Here is a 25,779-nt window from a genome sequence, read left to right as displayed (position 1 = left end):
ATGTAATAAATACTTTTGAGGTATGCAGAGTAGCTTTAAGAATACAAATATGCCTCGTTCTCGCCTCCGTCGGTGAAAAACACACCCACACACACACGGGTAATAACTCACTCACACGTGCCGTTTACGCACACCAACGCCTTTTTTTCTCAAAAAAAGTGAATTTTTGGAAGCCGCTCATCACAGGAAGTCAGTGTTAGGACACAAAAACGTCTTAAATATGACAAAGTCACCATTACAAGAAAAAAGTAGGACTTTCAATCTTTTGTTTTAACGCAACAGAAAAAACGTTTGCGTACGGGTGGAAAATTGTTACGTGCTCACGTAGAACTTTAACTTGAATGTTACTCTTTTTACTTGCTCACGAAGAACTTTAATGCAACACAAATAACTTTTGCGTGCTTTGCGTAAAATTGTTACGTGCTCACGTGAGTTAACTTGAATGCTAAATTTTGGTGTGCTCATGATTACAAGAAAAAAGTAGAACTTTTAATGTCTTTAATCCCATTATTTTTACTTTTATCTAGGAATAATGATGTTATCTGCTAATTCTGACTTAATTTCAATGTCACACCTTTTCTACCTTGTAATTATGACTTTATCTCTTTATTTTGACTTTTATTTTGTAAAACGAGCTTCAGTAGTAATGAGCGGCTCTCATAGTAAAAACCACCGTCACTGTACAGCAGCAGATCCTTAAAAATGAGCCCTGGCTCTTCTTTTTCTTTTTCTTCTTCTTCCCACGCTCCTCAGAGTTCAGGGAAAAAAATCCAGCGCGGCGGCGGGAAAAGAGTTCACAATATTCGCCGGTAAAAGGTTAAACGCACTCACAGCCGCTTCACCAAAAACTCAACACTGATACAAGTTTTTACATTTTTCACAAGCTCGCGCTTTGGTGGACGTAGCTGAATGAGAAAAAGCTGCAGTTTGATCAAAAGTCCCTTTTTTTCACTTCCTGGAATATATATAAAGAAACGGCAAAAAACCAATGCCTGCCCTGCACGGTGATATGAACACACAACGATGGCGCGTTGGAAACACTAAAAAAAATGTTGGATGTCCCTAAGGAGAGCTACAAAATGAAACTAGACGTAGACACACACTCGCCATGACATCATCAGTCAGCACTATGACATCACCAACACAGACCTATGACATCATGCGGTTTTCGGTTGATTGCATCCTGTACAAATTATTCTCTTTTCCAACCTATTTTTAACTCCACACAGAATAAAAACAAGAAACCATGATGAAGAATCAGACGCAAACTTCAAACGAGGCCTCATCGGTTCCCGTTAAAGGGAGAGTCGGGGAACCAAAGTCTTGACATCGTCACGTCCTCATTGCCTTTCTGCAGGAGCACGAAAACAAAAAAAGGCGTGAAAGTAAAGACACGTAATGCCTCCGACGCACAGACGCACAAAGATAAGTAGGTTTTAGCCCTTGGTGTGACACGTTTGTCCTCCTCGGTGCAAAGTGGCGGCGGGAGAATCCGATGTGTTCGGGTAAAAACTCACAGCACAGTCTCAAAGGTGATTGGACCAGAGGTCGCTCTAAGGCCCGCCCACAACAGCTCGTCACGCCCATAAACACATTAAACTTTCCTCACAGAATATTTGTTAATTCAATGACGTTTACATGTTCAAAACAAACACGCAAACCTTTGATGTGCTCATGTAAAACTTTTAACGCAACACAAAAAAATTTTTTTGCGTGCTCGCGGAAAATTGTTACGTGTTCACGTAGAACTTTAACTTGAATGCTAAACTTTTTACGTGCTCACGTAAAACTTTAATGAAACTTATCTTATACGCAAGTAAATAAGTATTTTCCGCATGAACTTAAACCTCCTTGAATTAAAAACGAATAATTTGCGTTTGAGGCTTTGTATTTCTTTCCTTTTCACGTCTCAATGTTTGTTTTTATTTTAACGTTGAAACACATCTGTGACAGATTTGCTGACTCGTAGAAATGCAGAGCTTCCCCTGGTGTGAGCAAGCCTTCCTCCACAATGGCTTATTTTTACAAAGTGTGGGCGTGGCATGGAGACAAATGTCCAGCTGTGATGTCATATACACAAACTCCTCCCTCCAGGGCTCAGTAATACTCATGGTCGGTAAAATACTTGTTGCATACGAAGCTTCATGTTTGGCTTTTAAATACTTTTACAAACACAAAGACAAGCAGACGTCGGCCTCAGCTCCACACGTGGAGGAGCCTCAGCCGACCACAGCGCCTTAAACTGTGACTCAGCACAAACCAAAGTCACAGAGGACTGCCTTCAGTCGCTTTTTTTTTGCTCTTGTGAAGTGGGCGTGGCTTCCCTTTTTAAAGAATGGCTAGATGGAGTGATGTCATGTCTGAGAGAAGCCTCAGTGACTTCTTCACCCTCAGGGCGTCATTGGGGCGTCGTCCACTTTGACTCAAGGTTTTGTCTAGTGGGCGTCGTTAGAAAAGAGCGTCGCTCTGGTTCTTCCTCAGAATGTCGTCTTCATAGATGTCCACTCTAGTTTGTCCCTTGGTTCGTTTTAGGTCCTCATTTTTAGGGCGTTACCTCAGAGCTGTCCTCAGAGTGGAGTTTCTAGAGAACAGTCCTCAGGATGTAGACCACAAAATTCTACGCTCATTTTACCCCCTCTAGTTACCCTCTGGTTGCCCTCCCTTTGCTCTTTCCCTCCCTCTGGTCACCCTCCCTCTGGTCGCCCCTTCCCTCTGGTCGCCCCTTCCCTCTGGTCACCCCTTCCCTCTGGTCTCGCCCTCCCACTACACGCCCCTCCCTTGCCCCCCCCCCTCACACCGTCACCTCATTCTTGCTGCCCGTCCTCAGGCCCTGGCCGGCTCCGCCCACCCCAGGGATGAAGTGCAGCTGCTCGATGGTGTTCTGCCTTTTGTTGGCAAAGGCCATGCGTCGGGCACTAGGGTGACCGCCCACGGGGCCGCCGTGCGGGTCCCAGCCGCTGTGCATGCCCATGGCGGTAACGGGCACCCGGTCGTGCTCGTAGCCAGACGTCGGGTGGGAGTTCATCTTGACCATGTGATGGCGGTCCATGGACGGCGTGACGCAGATGTTCTGCTGCGACTGGGCCTTCTGGTGGTGGGAGAGGCGCCCCATGGTGGGAACCATCATTCCACCACCCCCACCGCCGCCCCCGCCCATCACCACACCCATCAGCAGGCGGTCCTCCAGGCGGTCGGGGGACACCAGGAGCCGTTCATGAGACCTGAAAAACAAACAACAAATCAGATTACAGCAGATTTGAGCGTCTCATCAATGTTTAACTTTTTAGATTCTTTTTAATTGTACGCATAATTTGATCAAGTTTAAACGCTTTTTAAAATGTTCAGAGCAGCGTTTGGAGGCCTTGACTCTGATTGGACGTTTACAGTGGATTTTTAGATGCTGCTTTGACTGAATGTGGAAATATTTAATCGTGCTAAAGTCAAATAAATAAATGCTATTTTTTTTTCTCCATTATCTAAAACGTTGTTTATGTATTTTAATTTATTTGTTTCTTACCTTCAGGTTTTTCTTTAACAATTTTAGTTTTTTTTATTATGATTGATTTTTAAACTAATTATTACTATTAATTTTCTTTTTATTTAATTATTTATCTATTTTATTTAATTATTATTTTTACTTTATTATTATAATTCTTTTTTTAAACTTAATGTTATTTTTATACCTCATTATTATTATTATTATTATTGTTATTATTGTTAATACCTAAACTTAATTAATATTTTTTACTATATATATTTACTGACTTTATTATTATTATTTTATAACGTAATACTATTTTTATCCTTATTATTCTTTCCAACAGTACTTCCGTCTCCTTTTTTGTCCTTTTAAATATTTTAGAACAGATCGAAATGGTTTGTCCCGTCTCACCTGCGTAGCAGCTGTGAGGTGGAGCTCCGCCCCCCTCCCATCATGGCTTTATGGTACTGGTGCTGCTGGTTCTTGGACAGACGTGACAGCGTGTCCCCCAGCGCCAGCAGCTGGTCCTGGGACCGAACACGGCGCGGCGGGCGGTCGAAGCTGGACACACCGTAGTGCGACGGGGCGGTGGGGGGCAGCGGGTAGGGGTTGGGGGTGGAGGGCATGTGGAGGGGCAGGGTGCCTCGTGAGCTCAGCGTGTAGTCGCCCCCCCACGGCAGGTGGTGCTGGGAGGAGTGGAAGGAGGGGGGAGCGTTGGTGGAGCGGCGCTTAGACGAGTGGTAGCCGTAGTCGTCCAGTTCTCTCTCTGAGACAGAAACATTTAGTGTAACATATCAGGAACTAAAAGGTTCAGGAACTAAAAGGTTCAGGAACTAAAAGGTTCAGGAACTAAAAGGTTCAGGAACTTTTTGGTGAAGAAGTGGCATCTGCTCCATCACCAGAGGGTAATCTAACTACTGTTCTCCACCAGCAGGGGGCAGCAGAGCTCTAATGTGATGAGTACAGGTTTATTCAGTCGAGTGATGGAGAAAATGTTATAACAATATACTGTAGGTAAATTTCAAATATTGTTGCAAAAGTTGAGACTAAGGCAACTTATTTTTATAATAAGGTTTTATTATTTTCTATAACTTTGCATAGACTGCTCAATTAAAAACAAAAACACTTTGCTTTTTAATTCTTTCATATCAATACAGAAAATAAAGGTCTATAGCAGAGAATTTTACACAGTATCAGTGTTTGTGGAAGTTTTTAAAACAAATAAAAATAAATATCCCAAAATCAATGCTACTTCTCCTTTAAGAATGTTCTCAATGAAGGAACATTGGTGACGTTTGCTACACATAGACTGATTTGTAAATGTATGTGAATACCACCAGGGGGCGTAAAAACCACCAATAATGTCACTGCTATGGTTTTAAACCGTACCTGTAGTGAATTTGACTCCATCAAAGACCATATACTGTATGACAGTAGATGTTTGGTTAGGTTCTATTGTTTAACAACAGGAGATAAATGAACACAAACATTAGTTTGACACGTTTGCAGCTGTTTATCTTGTTAGAGTCACATTAGCTGTAGTGACTCAGTTAGTAACCAGACTAAATGATGACTCAATCTGGGTTTCACCTCCACATACCACAGTATCCATTTAGTGCATCTTTGCATCTCTCAACTAAACACCCTGACTCCTCCCACTCACCCTGACTCCTCCCCCTCCCCACTCACCCAGCCTCTTTAGGGAGCTGTAGCGGCTGATCTCGGGCTTCATGGTGGCCTCGTAGGACAGGGGCAGCTGAGCCAGGTTGTGGAAGGAGTGAGAGAAGTTGGGGTGGCTGCTGTTGTGTCTCATTCCTCCTCCGCCCATGACTCCACCCATGACTCCACCCACGCCACTGGGGCCTTTTGTGCTGCTGGAGATCAGCTTGGGCCCCGAGGAAAGCTGAGGCGTGTTGTTCATCCGTGGTCCACGTTCTGGACAGAAAGTTGGGACGAGGGACAATTAAGGTCTAGACCAGTGGTTCTCGAACTTTGGTTCAAGTCCCCCTTTCTCTTATTTCTGAATCCAAGCCCACCTTTGTCCAACTACAACATTTTGCTTAGAAAACTATTTAAAAACAACTTTAGATCATAATGATGGAATGAATGAGTGATAACACACATTTTAAAGAATCTAACTTTGTAAATAAGTGAAATAAACTGTGTTTAATGCAGTGGTTCTCAACCTTTTTTTGGATCGTGACCCCATTTTGATATCAAGAATTTCTGGCAACCACAAAGACACAAATTATTTTGTATAATTCGTTTTTGATCATGTATATATATAAAATAAAAAATCTATTTTAGTTTTTCAGAAATTTCAGGCAACCTCACATGGGGTCCCGACCCCATGGTGGAAAAACACTGATTTAGTGGCTCCTGAATAGATTTATTTCTTTAGTTTTTATCAGTTTGCCTGGTTTAGGACCAACACTGACACTTTATTTGTTCATTTTCCACTTTCTCCCTCTCTCTCTCCCAAGTACCCTCTGCTGAGTCATCACGTACCCCCATTTGAGAAACACTGGTGTAAACCACAACTGGTACGCAGACATGGAGCAGTCAGTGTTTACTTCCTCACTCGTCTTAAACTTAGTCTGATTAGTCTTAGTCATATTTTTATCAGCAAATTTACTTTGATCTCCTGACATGTTTTGACTGTCAACTGCCAGCCTTCTTCAGAGGTGTCTGCTGATCGCTGATAATTTTCCTGAAAAACAGTTGTCTGAATAAATGAAACCTTGACATATTATTCAAGAACAAGTCAAAAAGAACTTGCTGGAATTTTTACGCTGAAGTCAAGGAAACATCAAAGCGATCAGCAGACGCCTCTGAGGAAGACTGACAATATTTTTTATTTAATTTTCTAATATTTTGTTTATTCATTATCATTCATTTTTGTTTCTTTTTTCTTACTCAATTTCAGTAAACTTTCTTTTTAATAATTGCTAATCATAATAATAATTTTTTTAACTTTATTATTTTTATATTTTACTGTATTATTATTATTATTATTTTTTTTTTTTTACACATACATTTCCTGAAAAAATATTGTCTGAATAAATAAAACCATAACATATTATTCAAGAAGAAGTCAAAATGAACTTGCTGGAAATCAGTCACATATCAAAGCGATCAGCAGACACCTGTGAGGAAGACTGGCAGTTGACAGTCAAAACATGTCAGGAGATCAAAGTACATTTCCTGAAAAAAGGTTATCTGAACAAATGAAACCGTAACATAAGACTCAAAAAGAGAAAACAAGAAGTTGCTGGAATCCTTGGTTTTTAGTCAACCTACAGGTTCAACTCTATGTGGTGGATATCTATAGATCTATACACTTTCTATCCCTCTCTGAATGAGTCAAATCTCCCGTTTTCTCTTGTTTTGTGTTCGCAGCTCGTCGTCTACCACCAACATTAAACTGGTTCTAGTGGGCGGAGCCTTCACCAATGATCGCACACATTAAACACAGAAGTTACACACACACACACACACACACACACACACACAGGAGACACAAAAACACACAAACACAGAGGTCTGTGCAAAAAAGCCAAAGCATGGATTGATACACATAAAGTGTTTCCTCTTATGTAAGGTTAGAGGGGGCGGGGCTTAAACTGTATTACATCATCACTGAACATCAAACAGACGTGAAGGTGCAGGTCACACAGGGACTTATAAGTGTGTGTGTGTGTGTGTGTAGCGGTATATTTAAACCCTTATTTATCGTGTCCTGCTTAAAACAATTCTGCGATCCAGTTTGGGGTCTTGACCCACGAGTTGAGAACCCTTCCGTGATACTTTGTGCGTTCTCCAGCTCTGACCTGCTGCTTGTATAACAACGCTCCTCACGGGATGCGTGTGTGTGTAGGTGTTAGCGGCTCATCAGCTGAGATCAGCCTCACATCCCGTCGCCGTGGCAACCGCCTCCACTGGACCGCAGCAGCGAGCGGTCGGAGCCTCAGCAGTGAGATCCATCACATTAGTTTAAACTCTTTCACAGAGTTGGTAAAAAATGTAAAAATAATGACACTTTACAATTTACAAAACTAAAACTGAAAAAACTAAAATATATTTATTAGAATGAAATATTATTCATTTAGAAGCTTCATGTTTACATGTGAGGAGGAAAACAAATACACAAAAATGACTCACAATGAGTTGAGAAACACATTAAACGACAACTAAAATACACAAAAACAGAGAAAAAGAAGCTCAAAACAAGAAGAAAAACACAAAATATCTAAAAATACACTCGAAATAACAACAAATCATACAAAATGAGTTAAACACTACAGTGAGTCTAAAAATACATAAAAAGGTGGAGAGCGTTTTAGGACTACATGTGAGGAAGAAAACAAATACACAAAAAGACAGAGGGACTCACAAAAACACATAAAACAACAACTAAAATGTGTCCAAAAAGACACAAAAATACACACAAAACCACAACTAAATTACACAAAATAACTTAAACAATAAAAAATCACTTAAAAAACAGTGCCTCAAAAGAAGACAACTAACACTAAAAAATAACAAAAATACTCTCAACAAGAAAAGCTAAAAAAAAAAAAAGAAACTTAAAACAATCAGAAAAACATACAAAATGTGTCCCAAAAAACCACTAAAACACAAAATGACTTAAAGGGGACATATGATGCTAAATCCACTTTTTTAGCCCTTAAATGCATTTTGTTGTATATTTAGAGTGTTTAGAAGCACAGAAAAAATCAAATTAGTCTCTTCAGGAGCTCCGTAGATATCTTTATATTCTGTTTTGCTCATATTTTTCAATCTGTTTTGATTTTTCTATTCTCTATTATGTTTTTTGAACTATTACATCACAGTATTTGCAGCAGAACTGCCAAATTAGGACATCAACTCCAGGTCCAACACTTCGAGCAATCCACCATTTTTATTTCTGGCTTTTATTTTGTAGTCCAAGCTCAAGGATGCAGAAGTTACGAGAGGATAAGTCTAAATGTTGGGTTGTTGGATGTAGTAACCCACACGCTTCATTACACCGTCTCCCAGCATCAGAACCTTTTCAAAGTGTCTGGTTGAGTTTTATTTTTTATAGAAATGTACCACATCTGTGGATAAGGTCATTTTTGTGTGTGTGAAGCACTTCAATGATGACTGCTTCATCAACCTCCACCAGTATAAAGAAGGATTTACAGAAAGACTTTGTCTGATTGAGGGTTCAATTCCTTCTATCTTTGGAGACGATGAACAGAGCACTTCAGTAAGCTGTAAATAACGCTAAAAAGTGTGATGATAAGACGTCCCTGTCATTGTTTTGTTAGCATTAGCATTAGCACCGTCTTCATATGTTAGCGCTGTGTGCTCGTTTTAGATCCTTGATGATATGGCCTACGTGATTTAATTTAAGTCTAAAATTTTCATTAGTCATTTCATTTTGACGTTTTTGTCTTTGAAAAGACTGTATTAAAATGCATTTCGTGACGTTAGCTTGGCGCTAGCGTTAGCTCGGTGCTTGTGTTAGTTCACTTGTTAGGGTTCTGCAGGTTCATCATCTTCATTTTCATCTCGCTCCACTGGGTCAGACTCTGGCTGGAACATGTAAGGCTGGATGGACAAGTCTAACGTTGTTGACATTTTGTAAATAACGTGTGAATAAAAAGTTTATGCACCGCTACATAGCCGTATCTCTTCTATCAAACTACAAAAATGGCCGAGAAGGGTGGAGTTGAACCGAGTGTCACCTGAAGAGGGGGCGGGGTATGAAGTGTCTCATTTGCATTTAAAGAGACAGCACCAAAACGAGTTGCTCTCAGAAGCACATCAGAAAAGGGGTGGAGCTATAATAATGAGGAATTCAGACCCAAGCAGTGCAGTTCTGCTTTATATAGACACAACTGTATGATTTATATGTAAAAAGAAAGGATTTAAAACCATGATATGTCCCCTTTAAACACTACAATGAGTCCAAAAATACACAAAAACAATAACTGTGTGGTCTCCCCTCCTCAGTGTGAACTAAATGTGAACGTGTGGATCAAACTAACCATGATTGGTTTCCATGGCAATGGGGGTGGGGGTGGGGGGGGTAGGGGGGGCTTTTTGGCAGCAGGCGGGTGAAGGTGAAGGTGTGGGTACACACAAGCACATTCAGGTGTGTGACATCATCAACACACACACTCAGTGTGTGCCGCCCGGCGCCGCTGAGCTAGCTTAGCCAGCCTTACCGATGGTGGCGGCGTGTTTGGGGGACGCAGGAGGCGCAGCGCCCTGAGAGGTAACATGATGGAGGGAGTTCACCTCTGTAGAGAGAACACAGCCACACACTGAGGGGCGGGGCCAGAGAGCATCACAGACAGAGAGAGAGACAGAGAGAGAGGGGGCGGAGCCTTCAGGAGCCACATGAGGCTCTTCATCTCTGCTGTGAGACAACGTCATCCAATCACAGGAGCGTTCTCACACTGTGGACCAATCACAGCAATGGTAGAGCAACACACTGACTAGTTAGCATTAGCTCACTGATTACCTTGTGTACATAAAAGTACAATAAAATGTAATACATCAATTATTATTTTTTACTTCCATCTCATCAGAGCTTTTCAACTACTTCAGATCTATCATAGATCACAGATCATAGATCTACTATTTATCATCATGTTCTAAACCTGTTTATGACTTTTTTAATCAGTGTTAACTGGTGAGTCTGAGCATTAGCTGGTCATCAGTTAACACGGTCACCAGTTAGAGCACAACAGCAGGAAAGATGGGACCTGTTGTCCAAACACTGGTTTATACTGGTTCTTAGAGGTTTATATTGGTTTATACTGGTTCTTAGAGGTTTATACTGGTTCTTAGAGGTTTATATTGGTTTATACTGGTTCTTAGAGGTTTATACTGGTTCTTAGAGGTTTATATTGGTTTATACTGGTTCTTAGAGGTTTATATTGGTTTATACTGGTTCTTAGAGGTTTATACTGGTTTATACTGGTTCTTAGAGGTTTATACTGGTTCTTATAGGTTTATACTGGTTCTTATAGGTTTATACTGGTTCTTGGAGGTTTATACGGGTTTATACTGGTTCTTAGATATTTATATTGGTTTATACTGGTTCTCAGAGGTTTATACTGGTTCTTAGAGATTTATACTGGTTTATACTGGTTCTTAGAGGTTTATACTGGTTTATACTGGTTCTTAGAGGTTTATACTGGTTCTTATAGGTTTATACTGGTTCTTATAGGTTTATACTGGTTCTTGGAGGTTTATACGGGTTTATACTGGTTCTTAGATATTTATATTGGTTTATACTTGTTCTCAGAGGTTTATACTTGTTCTCAGAGGTTTATACTGGTTCTCGGAGGTTTATACTGGTTCTCGGAGGTTTATACTGGTTCTTGGAGGTTTATGCTGGTTCTTAGAGATTTATATTGGTTTATACTGGTTCTTAGAGGTTTATACTGGTTCTCAGAGGTTTATACTGGTTCTCAGAGGTTTATACTGGTTCTCAGAGGTTTATACTGGTTCTTAGAGGTTTATACTGGTTTATACTGGTTCTTAGAGATTTATATTGGTTTATACTGGTTCTTAGAGGTTTATATTGGTATTCCTCAGTATAGGAAGTGTAATGTCACAGTGTGAGGAAGCTGTATTTGTTCTGAGGCTTCAGTGTTTGATGATGAGGCTGATAAACATCTTATATACAGTGTGTGTTTATCATTCAGGTGTTAAATATGTACGTGTGAGGACTCCTGAAAGGACCGTGAGAGCAGAGACGTAGCGACAGAGAAGAAGAAGAAGAAGAAGAAAGTTGAACAAAGCACAAAAATAACAATGAACCATTTCACAAACGCTGCGTTTCTGTTCCCGTCACATGACCTCAAACATCAGTAAATGCTAACCCGCTCATTAAAACCTTGTTTTTTCCCGCGGCGTTCACTCACTGCGGTTGTCTTTGCTCTGCAGGACGGGCGTGTAGAGGCTCTTAGACGTTCGTCCGTCTGAGGCGGTGCAGCTCAGCAACGTGCTGTTCCTCTCCACCTGCTGCACTGGACTGGACTGGTGACGCAGGATGTCCACCAGAGACCTGACGTTTAGCAACAAACACGTTAGCATCATCGATAAGAACGAGAGAACGCCAAAAAACATGACCTCAGAGACACAGTGTGAGCCAACACTCCTTAAACACAGAGGGAAGGTCACCAGGGGGTGAGAAACACCCTAGTGATGACAGGAGGGACTAAAAAACCCCTAAACTAGTGCTGTACGATATGGAGAAAATGTTATATCATGATATAGGCAGATTTATATCCTGATAATGATAAATATCCAGATGTACTATTTCTTCCCTAAAATTACATGAAATTAATAGAAATTGCAATTCATTGTATATTTTATTACATATAAAAAACAGTTTCTATAAATAAATTGATACCATGACCTTTTTTCTATTTCTCAGAACCTTTAGGATTTCACCACCAATTTCTGTGATTGTTATGACTTAAAACACCTGATTGTGCAGCAGCTTTTTCCAAAAATTGTTTCAAAAGTTGAGATTAAGGCTACTTATTTTTTATAACAAGGTTTTAATATTTTCTGTAACTTTTCATGATTCTGATTGTGTTTGTTTTGTGGCTGAAGTTAGCGAGTAAATCACAGACTGTTGAAGACACTAACTTCAGCCACCAGAGCGTGTCAGCGCACTGTTTAAGGGAGAGTAAAGGACACTTAGGAGAGCTCTTCTTCTCTGCTTCTCTGTCTACTACCAAACCTCAGAGTTGGAACTATCGCCCCATGTGGTCACAACTGTTTTCGGGTCGCACATTTTTTACATTGATGTCTTTAACTTTTTTACTGATTTTTTTAGAACAACCAAAAGCAGCAGGAGTCGTCATTTAGTCTGAAAAAATCTACTAAATGATTTTAAAATCTACTAAATGATTTTAAAATCTACTAAATGATTTTAAAATCTACTAAATGATTTTAAAATCTACTAAATGATTTTAAAATCTACTAAATGATTTTAAAAAATACTAAATTATTTTAAAATCTACTAAATGATTTTAAAAAATACTAAATGATTTTAAAATCTACTAAATGATCTATAAATCTACTAAATAATCTATAAATCAGGTTGAATGTTTCACTCCAATAGAAAACAATGGGATGTTTACAGGCAGTGGGGCTGTGTGACATCATCAATCACATGATTTAAAGATGGAGGAACACAGGCTCTAAAACTGTAAAATAGTTGTATTTTTTAAAAAGAAATTAAAAAAATGTGAATATGACATAAATGCATCATAAATGCTTGTTCATGTGGATCTTGTTGGGTTTTTTCTTTCTTGCTATGGACTCATGACTTTGTTATAATTAGCGCTTTATATATAAAGTTGAATTGAATAATAATGTGTTTATTATACATAGATCTACTAAAAAAGACATTTCAATAGTTTTAGGACATATTTGTAAATAACTTTAAAGAGCTCTCCTAAGGGACCTTTACTCTCCCTTAAACAGTGTGCTGACACGCTCTGGTGGCTGAAGTTAACGACAAACTGACCTGGGCATGTTGACGTCTCTGTTTCGGGGTCTCCGTGCCACTTTGCTGAATGCGATCCTCACGCCCACCGCCACCACCAGCGTGAAGGAGATGACCCCCCCGATGACGTAGGCCGTGCTGCGTGGAGGACACAAAACAGCACGGGGTCAAAGGTCGTCATGCATCCAATTGGGGGAGTGTCCACCAGGGGGCGTGTCCTGAGGCTCACCTGTTGTTCTGCTGCTGCAGTGTCTCAAAGTCGGGGGCGGGCTTGTTGCCGGTGGGCGTGGTGACGGACCCCTGGGGGTCGGCCCACACGGGGGAGTTGTAGTTGTTGCAGGCCTCCTGGTCCAGGCGGTTCCTCTGGTGCTCGCAGCAGAAGCGGTAGTGGCAGGTGCCGCAGCAGTAGATGTAGCTGCCCTTGGAGCAGTTGAAGGTGTTGTCAAAGTGTCCCATCACATCATAGTAGCCCCTGAGGAGGAAGGGGGAGGAGCTTAATGTAAAACACCGTCTGAAGTGAGAGCTGCTTCCAACACCGCTCGCCAACACACTCGACCCGTTTTAGAGTGGAGTCCACGTTGCTTAGCAACAGCAGGACGCCTCTCAGCGGGATGAGGAGACGACTGCTGCGACACAGGACGCCACTGAGCGCGTGCAGGACGCCTCATATTTAACCCTTTACGTGACGGCGACACACGGACACATACCAACAGTACGGTTTCCATGGAGATGCTTAATGCTCCCAGTTATCAGAGCTGCTACTTTCTCTGTTTCTTTCCTTTCTGTAAATATTTTAAGTTATTCTGTTTACATCGACAGGCGATAAATACAGTGACATTAAAACATTTTAACAAAACAAAAACAAGAGAGTCTCAGTGTTTCTATTGTAATGTTTTAAAATGTTATTGTTAAATGTTTTCCTGGACCAGATGGACTTATTATTAATATTATTAATATTATTTTGATAAATATTGTAATCAAATTATAATTATATTACTATTTCACTTTTTATTTTTAATCTTTTAATTTCTTATTTTTCTGACCATATTTTAACCTGCTAATAAATCAGTTAAACTTTAGCAAAGATCAAAATGTTCCACTGCTTAGTTTTAATGATTCTATCTAATGTTTAACACTTTTACTTTTAATATAATTTAATTATGCAGATGAGGCTGATTTTGTCATGCTAGTGCTTGATTAGCTCTGCTAAAGTGTAACAGCTGCTGCTCATGAACTGCAGATAAATCTTTCATTCTGCAGCTACAGCCACAATTTGTCATGGCAATGCAATTTCTAGTTATTATTATTATAATTTTCATAATCAAATTACAATTATATTATAGTAATATTAATAATATTATTATTATCATCCACTTAATAATCACCAGTATAATTAAATGACTTCTCTTATTATATTATGATGACTTATTATAATTTAATTATTAGGATATTATAGTAATATTAAACGACTCTTCTTATCAAAAAAGAAAAACAAAAATTACCAAAATGTTTGGCTTTTATTTTGAAGGGGCTTCACTTATGTTTATGAAATCATTTTCTTGAATTTCATTTTGAAAATGTTTTCATTCAGGATCATAAACGTGGGTCGTTTCCTGGTGTTCTGTCCTACCTGCACACGTCCACGTCCACCAGCTGCCTCGGGGGTGGAGCCACCTGGGCGGCGCCGAGTGGCGGCTTCAGGGCGTCAGCCGTCACGTTGCTTGGCAGCATCTTCTGTGGGAGGGGCTTCGGCGGGAGCTCTGCCGCGGCCGGCCGACCCTCGTCGCCATCCTCCACCTCGGCCGCCTTTGCCGGACGCAGAGGGGGCGGAGTTCTCTTCAGGCCAGTGAGGAGGAGCAAAGTGCTGCTGGGTTTCCCGCTCGGCGTCCGGACGTCGGCGAGGGCGAGGCCGGACACGAGCAGAAGTACGAGGACGAGGTACAACATCTCCGCTGGAGGCGAGTGCGACATTGCGTCAAAGTGTCTTTAAAGATGAACGTACGATGGACGGGACATGTCCCGCCCTCACAGGAATGTAAACGGCGCTCGCTGACAAACACAGTGTAAACAATAAGGTCAGTCACAGTTTGAGGGGGCGGGGTTTATGAGAGTGGCGTAAACAATGAGGTCAGAGTTTCAGGGGACGGGGCTTATGAGATCGGTGTAAACAGGAGTTACGATTCACTGAGAGTGTAAACATTGAGATGTAAACGGAGCTGATGGCACTTCTGTCAGATGTAAAAAGTGGGCGTGGCATAAACGACGGTTTGAGGAAGTCGGTGTTCATTTGGCACTGAGTGAAGTTGATTTTTTTCGGTAAAGGTGAGTCTGCATTGGAGGTTTGGCATCAGATCCTGGGGAGGAACCGAGGAAGGAGGCGAGCGAGGGAAGCCACTCCCACTTCCTGCGAGCGTCTCTGCTCTGAACTCAGTGCAGCCCAGCGGAAGAGGACAAAGGATGGAGTGGGCCCGGCTCGAGCGCGGCGGCGCGGCTCCGCCCACACGACAGACATGAAAGTGTCCGAATTCATCCGTCAACTCGGCGCTCGAATTGAATGACGGCAAAACTGAGCGTAAAAAAAAACGTCAGGGATTGTCAGAAAAAGAGCGTTAGTTTAGACGAGCCGGCGATGGCGTAACAGTGAGAGGTGTCAGATTGCATCGTACAGGAAGAGGTCCGAGAGGATAAAGGGGCGGAGCTAAGCCACTCTCCTACAGGAAGTAGACCTGAAGGTGGATATAAAGCACTTTGAATCGTTAACGCACGCCATCGCCATGGCAGCATTCAGCAGCAACATGGAGACAAGACAGCGAGGGGGAGGAGCTTCATACGGCTTTAAGAGGACCTAACAAACGGCCTCTTGGTTTTAGCTCGTCTCGTGTGTGCGTGTGTGTTTGGCACCAAAAGGACGGACGACGAAGGAAGAATAGTAAAAATAAAGGGAACGATGCAGGAAACGCTAACGAGGGGCGTCGGCCTCCGTCACATCTGCAGTGACACTGGAAGAGAAGAAGAAGAAAAAGATGATCAGCCGTCATTAGTCACAGAACAACTCTGCTCATAACTACCACTTTAAAAAATATATATATACAGTATATATATATATATACACATATAAATAAATTAAAAAACTAAAATAAAATTTTCAACCTTGGGGTCACTTTTTCTTGCCATATTTTTTGCTCCTTTTAATGTATTTTTGCTACATTTCTCCCATTTCTGACACTTCTACATCACATTTTAATGCCTTTCTGCACATTTTTTCCACTTTCCAGACATGTTCAGCACTTATAAACACTTTCTACCACTTTTACACCTAATGTCACACATGTTGACCCATTATTGTCACTTTTAACCTCTTTTCACCAGATTTCATGATCATTTTTGCCAATTTAACCACATTCACCATTTCGATGCCTACATTTTGCTAGTTTAAGCTAATCTTCCCTACATTTTTTTATTCCATTGCCCACACTTTGCAACTTTTAACACATTTCTGTGGTTTATGACTATATACTATGGCCCAAATAATAGTAAACGTTCCTGGATAACAGTGGATATTATTCAGATGAATAAATAAATGTGGTTATCACAGATTCATAGAACAATGGACCATCATTTCACTGACTTTATGGATGGACCCCAAAAATCTCTCCCCTTTATTTTGCCTTAAATGTTCCTTAAATGATGGATTTTGGAGAGAATATGACACAGTCGCTGCACAGACTGTCAGAAAAAGCTCTGAAAAATGACATCATACAAAACAACTCCATGAACACAGAATGACAACACAAGACAAACACACTACACACTCCAATGAAGGAGCAGTAATCTAATGCTCGACCAATCAGGGCCCAGCACAGGGTGGAAAGGTCACGGAGAGGTCGTTTATAGGAGGAGGAACAAACATTTATAAAGTCACGTTTCTCACAGTGATGAGACGCCATGTTTTCATCTGACACACACACACACGCAGAAAAGGCAACATGACAGATGCCATATAGAGTCCACATGTGTGTGTGTCGTTTACTGAATGAGGCCCGCAGTGCACAGAGTGGGAGGAGCCTGACCGTTGGCCTGTTGGCGAGAATCAAAGCGACGTTTTATTTGCAGCTGCCTCCTGATGAACATCATGATCCAGAGCCAAGGAACAGAATTATTAAATTATTATAGAAATAAAGCAACAAAAGCTTTATTTCTATAATAATATGATCAACTCCACAGTGTGAATTATTCAGTAGAATGAATGTGTCTGGTTTCCAGGTCACAGTTAATCCAGCCTAATTAACATCAACGTTAATTCATTCATTCATTCATTACTGCAGTGTTAGTGAGTCACAGATGGTGAAAAACACTAAAGATGAAATGCCAACATTAAGGGAACTTTTCTACATTTAAACCTTTTTTAAATCATCAAGTCCATCACTGTGTTTTTATTAAAACTGTTAAACTTATTAAATCTTTATTAAACTAATTAAACTCATTGGAGACAATGCAAAAAAGTAATTTTTTCACAAAAATATTGTAAAAACAAATGATCAACATCTCTACGTGGGACAATTGAGTATGACTAGTGTGCACACTTAAAAAATGTCCCCATATTATAGTACACATCCCCGTATTTCTCACACACTCAAACTTTTCACACTATCTAATGTACGACATACTCATTTAGACGTCACACTTAGTATGAGTAGTACGTTAGCATGAGTAGTACGTTAGCATGAGTAGTACGTTAGCATGAGTAGTAAGTTAGCATGAGTAGTAAGTTAGCGTGAGTAGTACGTTAGCGTGAGTAGTACGTTAGCGTGAGTAGTACGTTAGCGTGAGTAGTACGTTAGCGTGAGTAGTACGTTAGCGTGAGTAGTACGTTAGCGTGAGTAGTACGTTAGCGTGAGTAGTGCGTTAGCGTGACGATTACGTTAGCGTGACGAGTACGTTAGCGTGAGTAGTACGTTAGCGTGAGGAGTACGTTGGCGTGAGGAGTACGTTGGCGTGAGGAGTACGTTGGCGTGAGGAGTACGTTAGTGTGAGGAGTACGTTAGTGTGAGTAGTACGTTAGTGTGAGTAGTACGTTAGCATGAGTAGTAAGTTAGTATGAGTAGTAAGTTAGCATGAGTAGTACGTTAGCATGAGTAGTACGTTAGCGTGAGTAGTACGTTAGTGTGAGTAGTACGTTGGTGTGAGTAGTACGTTGGTGTGAGTAGTACGTTAGCATGAGTAGTACGTTAGCATGAGTAGTAAGTTAGTATGAGTAGTAAGTTAGCATGAGTAGTACGTTAGTGTGAGTAGTACGTTAGTATGAGTAGTACGTTAGTGTGAGTAGTACGTTAGTATGAGTAGTACGTTAGTGTGAGTAATACGTTAGTGTGAGTAATACGTTAGTGTGAGTAGTATGTCAGTATGACATCATCAACACAATCACAGAGCATCGTCTCTTGTGTCAGAAATTGTGAAGTCAAGCCTGAACTTCCCTGGCCCCTGACTATTGCTGAATTGCAGGTTACAATCCTTCTGATTCTTTGACTCTTCCTTTGATACAGTAGATTATTAATGTGTGGAGGGCAGAATAATTACAGTCATTAACCAATAAATCCTTTGTTGACCAATGACAGAGCGGTTTAAACAAAGCCTGGTGGGGGGGGGGGACAGTGACTGTAGCAGCACAGGGAGAGCGTATGGTTACCATGGCAATCACAAGGATAGTGTGGATATGACTGTGTGCTCGTAGGAACAAACATGCTTTAAAGTCACAGAAACTAAACCCCCCATAACACACACACACACACGCACACACACACACTGCTCTCTGCCGCTGGCCGTGTGTGTGAGCACCGCTGCAGTGAGAGCGTTTGTTCCTGTTGCTTTCATCTGGACACTTCCTGTCCTATCTCTGTGGACGGGTGGGTCGTCTGTGCCCGGCAGGGGCCCGGCCCCGGGGTAGCATCCCCGGACCCTGACGTGGCCGTGAAGGTCAGAGCGTCCTTGACCGAGGCAGAATAAAAGAATAAAACCACTCCAAAGATAGAAATCCGCTAATGCAGTGTGGGTTTCACATCTTAATGTGGTGGGCGGAGCCTCAGTATGACGCCATGGAAACCGTGATCCGTGTCCGTGGTGTTTTCTCCACTTTTTTGGACTTCACTCCAAAGCTTTTATCAGAGATCTCATCTGCACCACGTGTTGGACAAAAATAACCTCTGCACAAAGCAGCCGCTGCACAACACCCACGCCCCGTTTACCAGGCAACAGCTGCACAGGAAGTCAGCACCCATTCACCAAGCAACACCCGCACAGGAAGTTAGTGCCTGTTTACCAAGCAACACCCGCACAGGAAGTCAGCGCCCGTTTCCCAGACAACATCCACACAGGAAGTCAGCGCCCGTTTCCCAGACAACATCCACACAGGAAGTCAGCGCCCGTTTACCGAGCAACATCCACACAGGAAGTCAGCACCTGTTGTGACTTGGGAAACACTTTTGTGTATTTTTGTTGCCGTTTTGTGAAGAATTTTTTTCTTCTTGTTATTTGTGTTTTTTTCCCTCTTATTTTCTTTCTTATTTTCTAGCTCAACATTTGTAAATAAGTGTTTTGCTATTTGTACATTTTTTAGATAATTATATTTGTATTCAAAATTTGTGGCATTTGTAAAAGTGTTGCAATAATTTGTAAATGTGTTTTTGCTCTTCCCAGCCACCGTACTGATGTGTTGCCACAAAGCAACAAAGGTTAAATAAAGCCAATCATGTGTTGGATGTAATGCAGTCATCATCAGTGACCTTTATTCTCAGTGAAAGAACGCCCCCCCACCCCCCGTCCCCCGCCCCCAAAAAAAGAAAAGTCTCCCATGCATTTCCTGCTCTTTGACTGAACCATTGATCTACTCACACATTACAGCACACGCCACCAATTAGCAGCTGATGCTAGCACTGTACATCCCAGAATAAACACAGCACGCTGCATGAGTGCGTCTGTGCTGCAGCTTCTCCTCCCCCATTGGACGAGGCGCTGCACAACCATGACATCATCGAAAAGAAAAAGAAGGAGAAGAAGAAGCTCTGCTGTTCGTTGTCATGGAGTGTTCTGTGTTGTCTCTGCACACGCTCAGTGTGGACCACACACACACGCGCACGCGCACGCACGCACACACACACACGCACACACACACACACACACACACACACACACACACAGACACACACACACACACACACACACACACACACACACACACACACACACACACACACACACACACACACACACACACACACACACACACACACACACACAGCCGCACACACACACACACGCACCCACACACACAGCCACACACACACACACACACACAGCCGCACACACGCACGCACACACACACACACACACACACACACACACACACACAGACACACACACACGCACACACACACACTATATTTACTAGAATATTTTCTAAGTGAAGATGAAACAACAACAATATGAAGCTGGAGAACAAAAGGAGAACCTGACGTCATCCACCAATCAGGAGCCAGAACCCATACACCTAGCCTAGCATTAGCTTAGTAGCCTAGCAATAACCAAACAATAGGTTAGCATTAACCTAACAATTAATTAGAATTAGCCTAGCATTAGATTAACATTAACCAAACACTAACCTAACATTATCTTACCATTAACATTAGCCTAGCACTGGATTAGCATTAGCATTAACCTAACATTAACATGAACACTGGATTAGTACTGGTATTTACATTAGCTTAGCATTAACATTATCGTACCATTAAAATTAGCCTAGCACTGATTAGCATTAACATTAACCTAGCATTAACTTAGCATTAGCAAAGCGGTAACGGTGTACTCGGGAGGAGAACATGCAAACTCCACGTGTTCACCCCAGGGCTTGAACCCAGGACCTTCTGCTGTGAGGACGTGCTGAGATGCTAACCGCTAGCCACCGTGAAGGGAATGAATGACAATAGTAACTGTCTTAATGATTCTAAGTCGTCTTTGTCTCAGTGTCACACTGGGGTCAGAGTGTGTCCTCACACTATAGAGCATAGAGTGTAACTCATAGATCTACAGCTTGTGAAGGCGTGGGAAACTTCCTCATTGACTAATTCTTCACTGGTTGATCTTTGGAGAGAAATATTCAGTGAGTTTCACACTAATCTGTGATGTCTCGCCTCATTTAGCGACGGCTGTCACTATCGTCACCATCAGTGTTCACAGTTTACTGAGAGAACGTCTGGTGTCACACACTCAGATCAATACCTGTACACACACACACACACACACGCACACACGCACGCACACACACACACGCACACACACACACACGCACACACACACACACACACACACACACAGTGTTAATGCTCTGATTGGTTGTTATTCTAATGCTGACATTAATGTTGATCATGTGACATATAGTTACATGTTTGTGGCCCCGCCCCCATTTCTGATCTATTGCATAAATACATTCCTACAGGTTAGGGCAGATACCACAGCACATCTCTCTGTGTGTTGAGTTAACATTGAGCACATTAAACACAGTCAGAATATGTTGGGCTCAGTGTGACCTTTGACCCCTTATAGTGAGGCAACATGTGCACAAAACACACAAAGCATCAGCCAATCAGACACACTTCCTGTTTCCTTTCACCACCAGAGGAACAAAAACAGAGAAGAATCTAAATCATAGAGTAGAGCACCCTATGTTCAGCAGTTCTGGTGAGAACCTTGGAGGAGCTCGTGCACGTACACACACACACACACACACACACACACACACACACACACACACACACACACACACACACACACACACACAGGGTAGTGGGTCATGGTGACTCTCAGCTCTGGTTTGGTTTGTTCTCCTGATGATCACAGAGGAATCAGACAGGAAGTAAACACACACACACACACACACACACACACACACACAGAGCACATGCCACCCTCACTCAGAATATCAGATCTGAACCAAAGATGATCTGTTCATGTTTCATCATCAACCTGTGATACGCTGTCGTCAGTTTATTACCAAACACAATATGTGCCACTTTTGGCTTTTTCTCCTGTTAGGGACAGCATGTGTGAGTGAGTGAGCTCTACCTATTGTAGCTTCTGCTGCTGTTGGAGATGCTGGAGGACGTTAGAGGTTCTCCAAGCTTTATTAAGAGCTGGTTTACAGCATCCAACGCACAGACACACACTCAACACCAGAGGGAGGTGGGGCTTAGACAAGTGTGTGTGAAAGGAGGAAAGTGAGGGAAGGAACCACTCTGATAAAACTATCTAATTACTCTTTTTAGTCCAATTATCATTATCACGTATGAAAAAATATCATTTGTAGAGCCTTCACGTTACCTTAAATCAGGCTCAACACCAGGGCCAGTTGTAGGCAGGTATATATGAGGGGGCAGGTATATATAAGAGGGGCAGGTATATATATGAGGGGGCAGGTATATATGAGGGGGCAGGGTCCCACCTGAAGACTAAGCTCCTGCTGGTAAAGCTCTGAAGGTCACTGAGGTACGTAAACCCCCCTGACCACAATAAGGTGGTCATCTTTCATGGGGGAGGGACTTTCAACAGGAGGTTGCTTCAGTCTCCCTAAATAGTGACCAATCCCCTGTTGGCTCCGTCACGGTCGCCATGGTAACTATTGAGTATGGTCTGGTGACAACAGGGGGTGAAATGTGGGAAGGAGGGCCGGGGGGGGGTTCGGGCTCAGAGGTGGGCCCTGGAGTCATGAAATGTGGTGATGGTGGGACATGGTTGGGCTGTGGGTGAAGGATGGGGGGATCACTGGTGGTGATGAGACACCCCCCCCCCCATGACCATGGTGTTCCTGTGCTTGATTGACCTGAACCTCAGAGAATCTATGACTATTGTCTAGAGAAATGTTTCTCAAACTTTATCAGACCAAGGACCACTTCACCAATAGAAGGAACATCTGGGACCACCTACTTCTGTTAGATAGAGGATAGGTAGGTAGATACTGTAGATCTGTGTGTGTGTGTGTGTGTGTGTGTGTGTGTGTGTGTGTGTGTGTGTGTGTGTGTGTGCGTATGTGTGTGTACTTATGTTTAGAAAATTGTTTTTCTAATAAAATATTGATTTGATATTAATTATCATTGATTAGAGATAAATTAATCCCATAAGGACCACATCCTGTCACTGGTTCTACTCCATGGTTCTACTCCATGGTTCTCAGCCAGTCCTGCTGTGTGGAGCAGGCACAGGCGTTGCCATGGTGATGAATAAAATATTAAAGCTCATGTTGTGGTTAATCTGACCTACACTGGGTTTACTCACATGCTTTAGCGCTCCAAGCATCAACAGCTTGGCATTTCAAAATAAAAGTCATGCAAACATTCCAGTGGTGTCAGTGTGGTTGGGTACAGAGAGACTGTAAGTGTGAGTCATAACGATACATTTACAGATAGCGTTTTTATTTTCTTAGCTTTTTAACGTTATTTTCAGTAAAAAATGTGATTCACAGAAATATTAAGTGTGTTTTACTTAATAAAGCAAAAAAATCTTAACTTTCTACGTGTTTTTTTTGTAATGCAGGTTTGATTGAAGATTTTCAGCACTTTTCCTTTTCACTCTGTTACCATCAAGCGTCTCCATGGAAACCCCAGAACAATTTAAAAGGACTGATAAAAGACATTTATCAGTCCTTCCAGGATTTCACGGCCAATTTCTGTGATTGTCGTGAACTAAAACGCCTGATTTTGCAGCAGATTTTTAAAAAAATTTGGCAAAATTTGCAGCATTTTGAAGTTTTATTATTTTTCTATAACTTTGCTTAAACTGGTCAATTTGCCAAAAAGAGCTCAGAAATATAACAATATGAGCAATAGAGGGGTATCATGTGACCATCCCAGCCTGTGATTGGCTGATCTGGTCTGATCTGTGAAGATAAGCAGGTCTGGTCCTGGTCAGTAGATGATGGAGACCACTGAGGGGGACAGTCAGTGCTGTGGTATCTGTCATTGTGTCCTTGGGCAAGGCATTTCACCCACATTGTCTAGTATGAATGTAGTGTGTGAGTGAGTGTTGGTGGTGGTGGGAGGGGCCTATGGTTCACTATGACAACCATCAGTCTGCCTCAGGGCAGCTGTGGCTACAATAGTAGCTTACCACCACTACGTGTGGAGTGAAAGAATAATGTCTTCATTCTGTAAAGTGTCTTTGAGTGTCTATGATAAAGCTCTATATGAAATGCATTATTATTAGAGGTTTTTATATCGTACAGCTCTATGGGTGGAGTCAGGTGACATCACTGGGAATACTGGGAACAGGATTCCCACAGCTTTAGTCAAACTACATTTAAGACTTTATAAGACTTTTTATTGCCATTTTAAATTAAATTTATGACCAACTTCACAGTAAACACAAATGGGGGAAAGCTACATTAATTACACAGGGTTAGGGTACGGTTTAGTGCAGACGTGCAACTGGCCAAAGTACACACACACAAATATACAAAGAAAAATAATAAAAATACAGAATAAAATAATTAAAATCATGACAAAAAGAGCCAGAAATCTATTAAACAACAACAAAAACACAAAAAATGTGAAAATCATCAAGAAAAATCTATGTTGAACATGAACAGGCAATTTTCATGAATCGACCCCAACCCTGACCTGAGCTAAAGACAACACATTAGCATCAGAACGGTTTCTGTGGAAAGTGATGCTTTGGTGTCAGACACAGAAGCTAACGCTAACGCTAATGACGTCTGTCCACGCTACGTGTAATAATTACTCTGAGAACAATGAAGTGTTTTACGGTGAATAAAGTGTGTGTGAATAATGCAGGATGGGAACACACACACGGGAGCTGCCGCACAGCAGTATTAATACATTAGGATTCACACACACACACACACACACACACACACACACACACACACACACACACACACACACACACACACAGGTTTCTGACCAACAGGTGAATAAAATGGAGAACAGTTAGCGTTAGCGTTAGCATGCTGCAGTGGAAGCACAAACATCTGTTACTCACAGTTAGCTAAACATCAAAGGAAGAACTTCTTCCTGTACACTAGGACTGGGCGATAAAGACTCATATCTCAATATATTTTCTCAAAATAACGATAAAGGATATAAATCTCGATAATTTTATTTCAAATGAAGTCTGACCAGAAAGACAGTTCTGGTTATATTTGTTGATGCTAAATACCACACAGACACATTTATTAACAAACAGCTGATCAATATGTGTGACTTTAGTCTTTTTCTCCTCTAAGGGACAGCACGTGTGAGTGAATTTGGGTTAAAACACACTCAATGATCATCTAACTGTGTTAAACATGTTAAACTAAGTAATTGAGCCACAGACTTTAGGTCAGAGGTAGGCAACTATTATCACAGTAGGGCCAAAAAAATGTGTTTGTTTGATCAGAGGGTCACATGATCAACATTCATGTCAGCATTAGAATAATGAGAGATCTGAGCATTAATACAGGAAAGAACAGTTTTTATAGTAGATTTCTGTGTTTTTTTTGTCATTCTATGTTTGTTTGTTGTTGTGTTAGTCGTTGTGAAGCATTTTGTGTATTTCTGTAGTCCTTTAGTGTATTTTTCCTGTCAAATATTTGTTTTATGGAGTCATTTTTGTGTATTTCTGTTGTTGTTTTGCATTCTTGTCTCTTTGTGTACATTTGTTGTCATTTTCTGTAATTTAATATATTTTTCCTGAGTAATTTTGTGTATTACTGTTGTCATTTTGTTCATTT

The 25,779-nt window shown here is 41.5% G+C and overlaps 1 protein-coding gene across 2 annotated transcripts; it reads right to left on the bottom strand.

The window, feature by feature from the left end:
* Positions 1-2,791: 2,791 nt before the first annotated feature.
* Positions 2,792-15,451, bottom strand: LOC114460920 (protein shisa-6-like). 2 transcript variants are annotated; one of them, XM_028442792.1, is made up of 8 exons: positions 14,635-15,451; positions 13,234-13,476; positions 13,026-13,142; positions 11,407-11,549; positions 9,697-9,771; positions 5,171-5,416; positions 3,893-4,247; positions 2,792-3,221 (listed from the first exon to the last, which is right to left on the bottom strand). In XM_028442792.1, the coding sequence occupies exons 1-8, from the start codon at positions 14,973-14,975 to the stop codon at positions 2,792-2,794; spliced, it is 1,950 nt and encodes a 649-aa protein (XP_028298593.1). In that variant the 5' UTR covers positions 14,976-15,451. The 2 variants fall into 2 exon arrangements, with proteins under 2 accessions (XP_028298593.1, XP_028298594.1); XM_028442793.1 differs by lacking the exon at positions 9,697-9,771.
* Between the last annotated feature and the right edge of the window lie 10,328 nt (positions 15,452-25,779).

Source organism: Gouania willdenowi, unplaced genomic scaffold (assembly GCF_900634775.1).
Source record: "Gouania willdenowi unplaced genomic scaffold, fGouWil2.1 scaffold_85_arrow_ctg1, whole genome shotgun sequence".
Taxonomy (NCBI): domain Eukaryota; kingdom Metazoa; phylum Chordata; class Actinopteri; order Blenniiformes; family Gobiesocidae; genus Gouania; species Gouania willdenowi.
The sequence above is the reverse complement of the archived record's forward strand: the minus strand, read 5'-3'. Positions and strand labels throughout refer to the sequence as shown.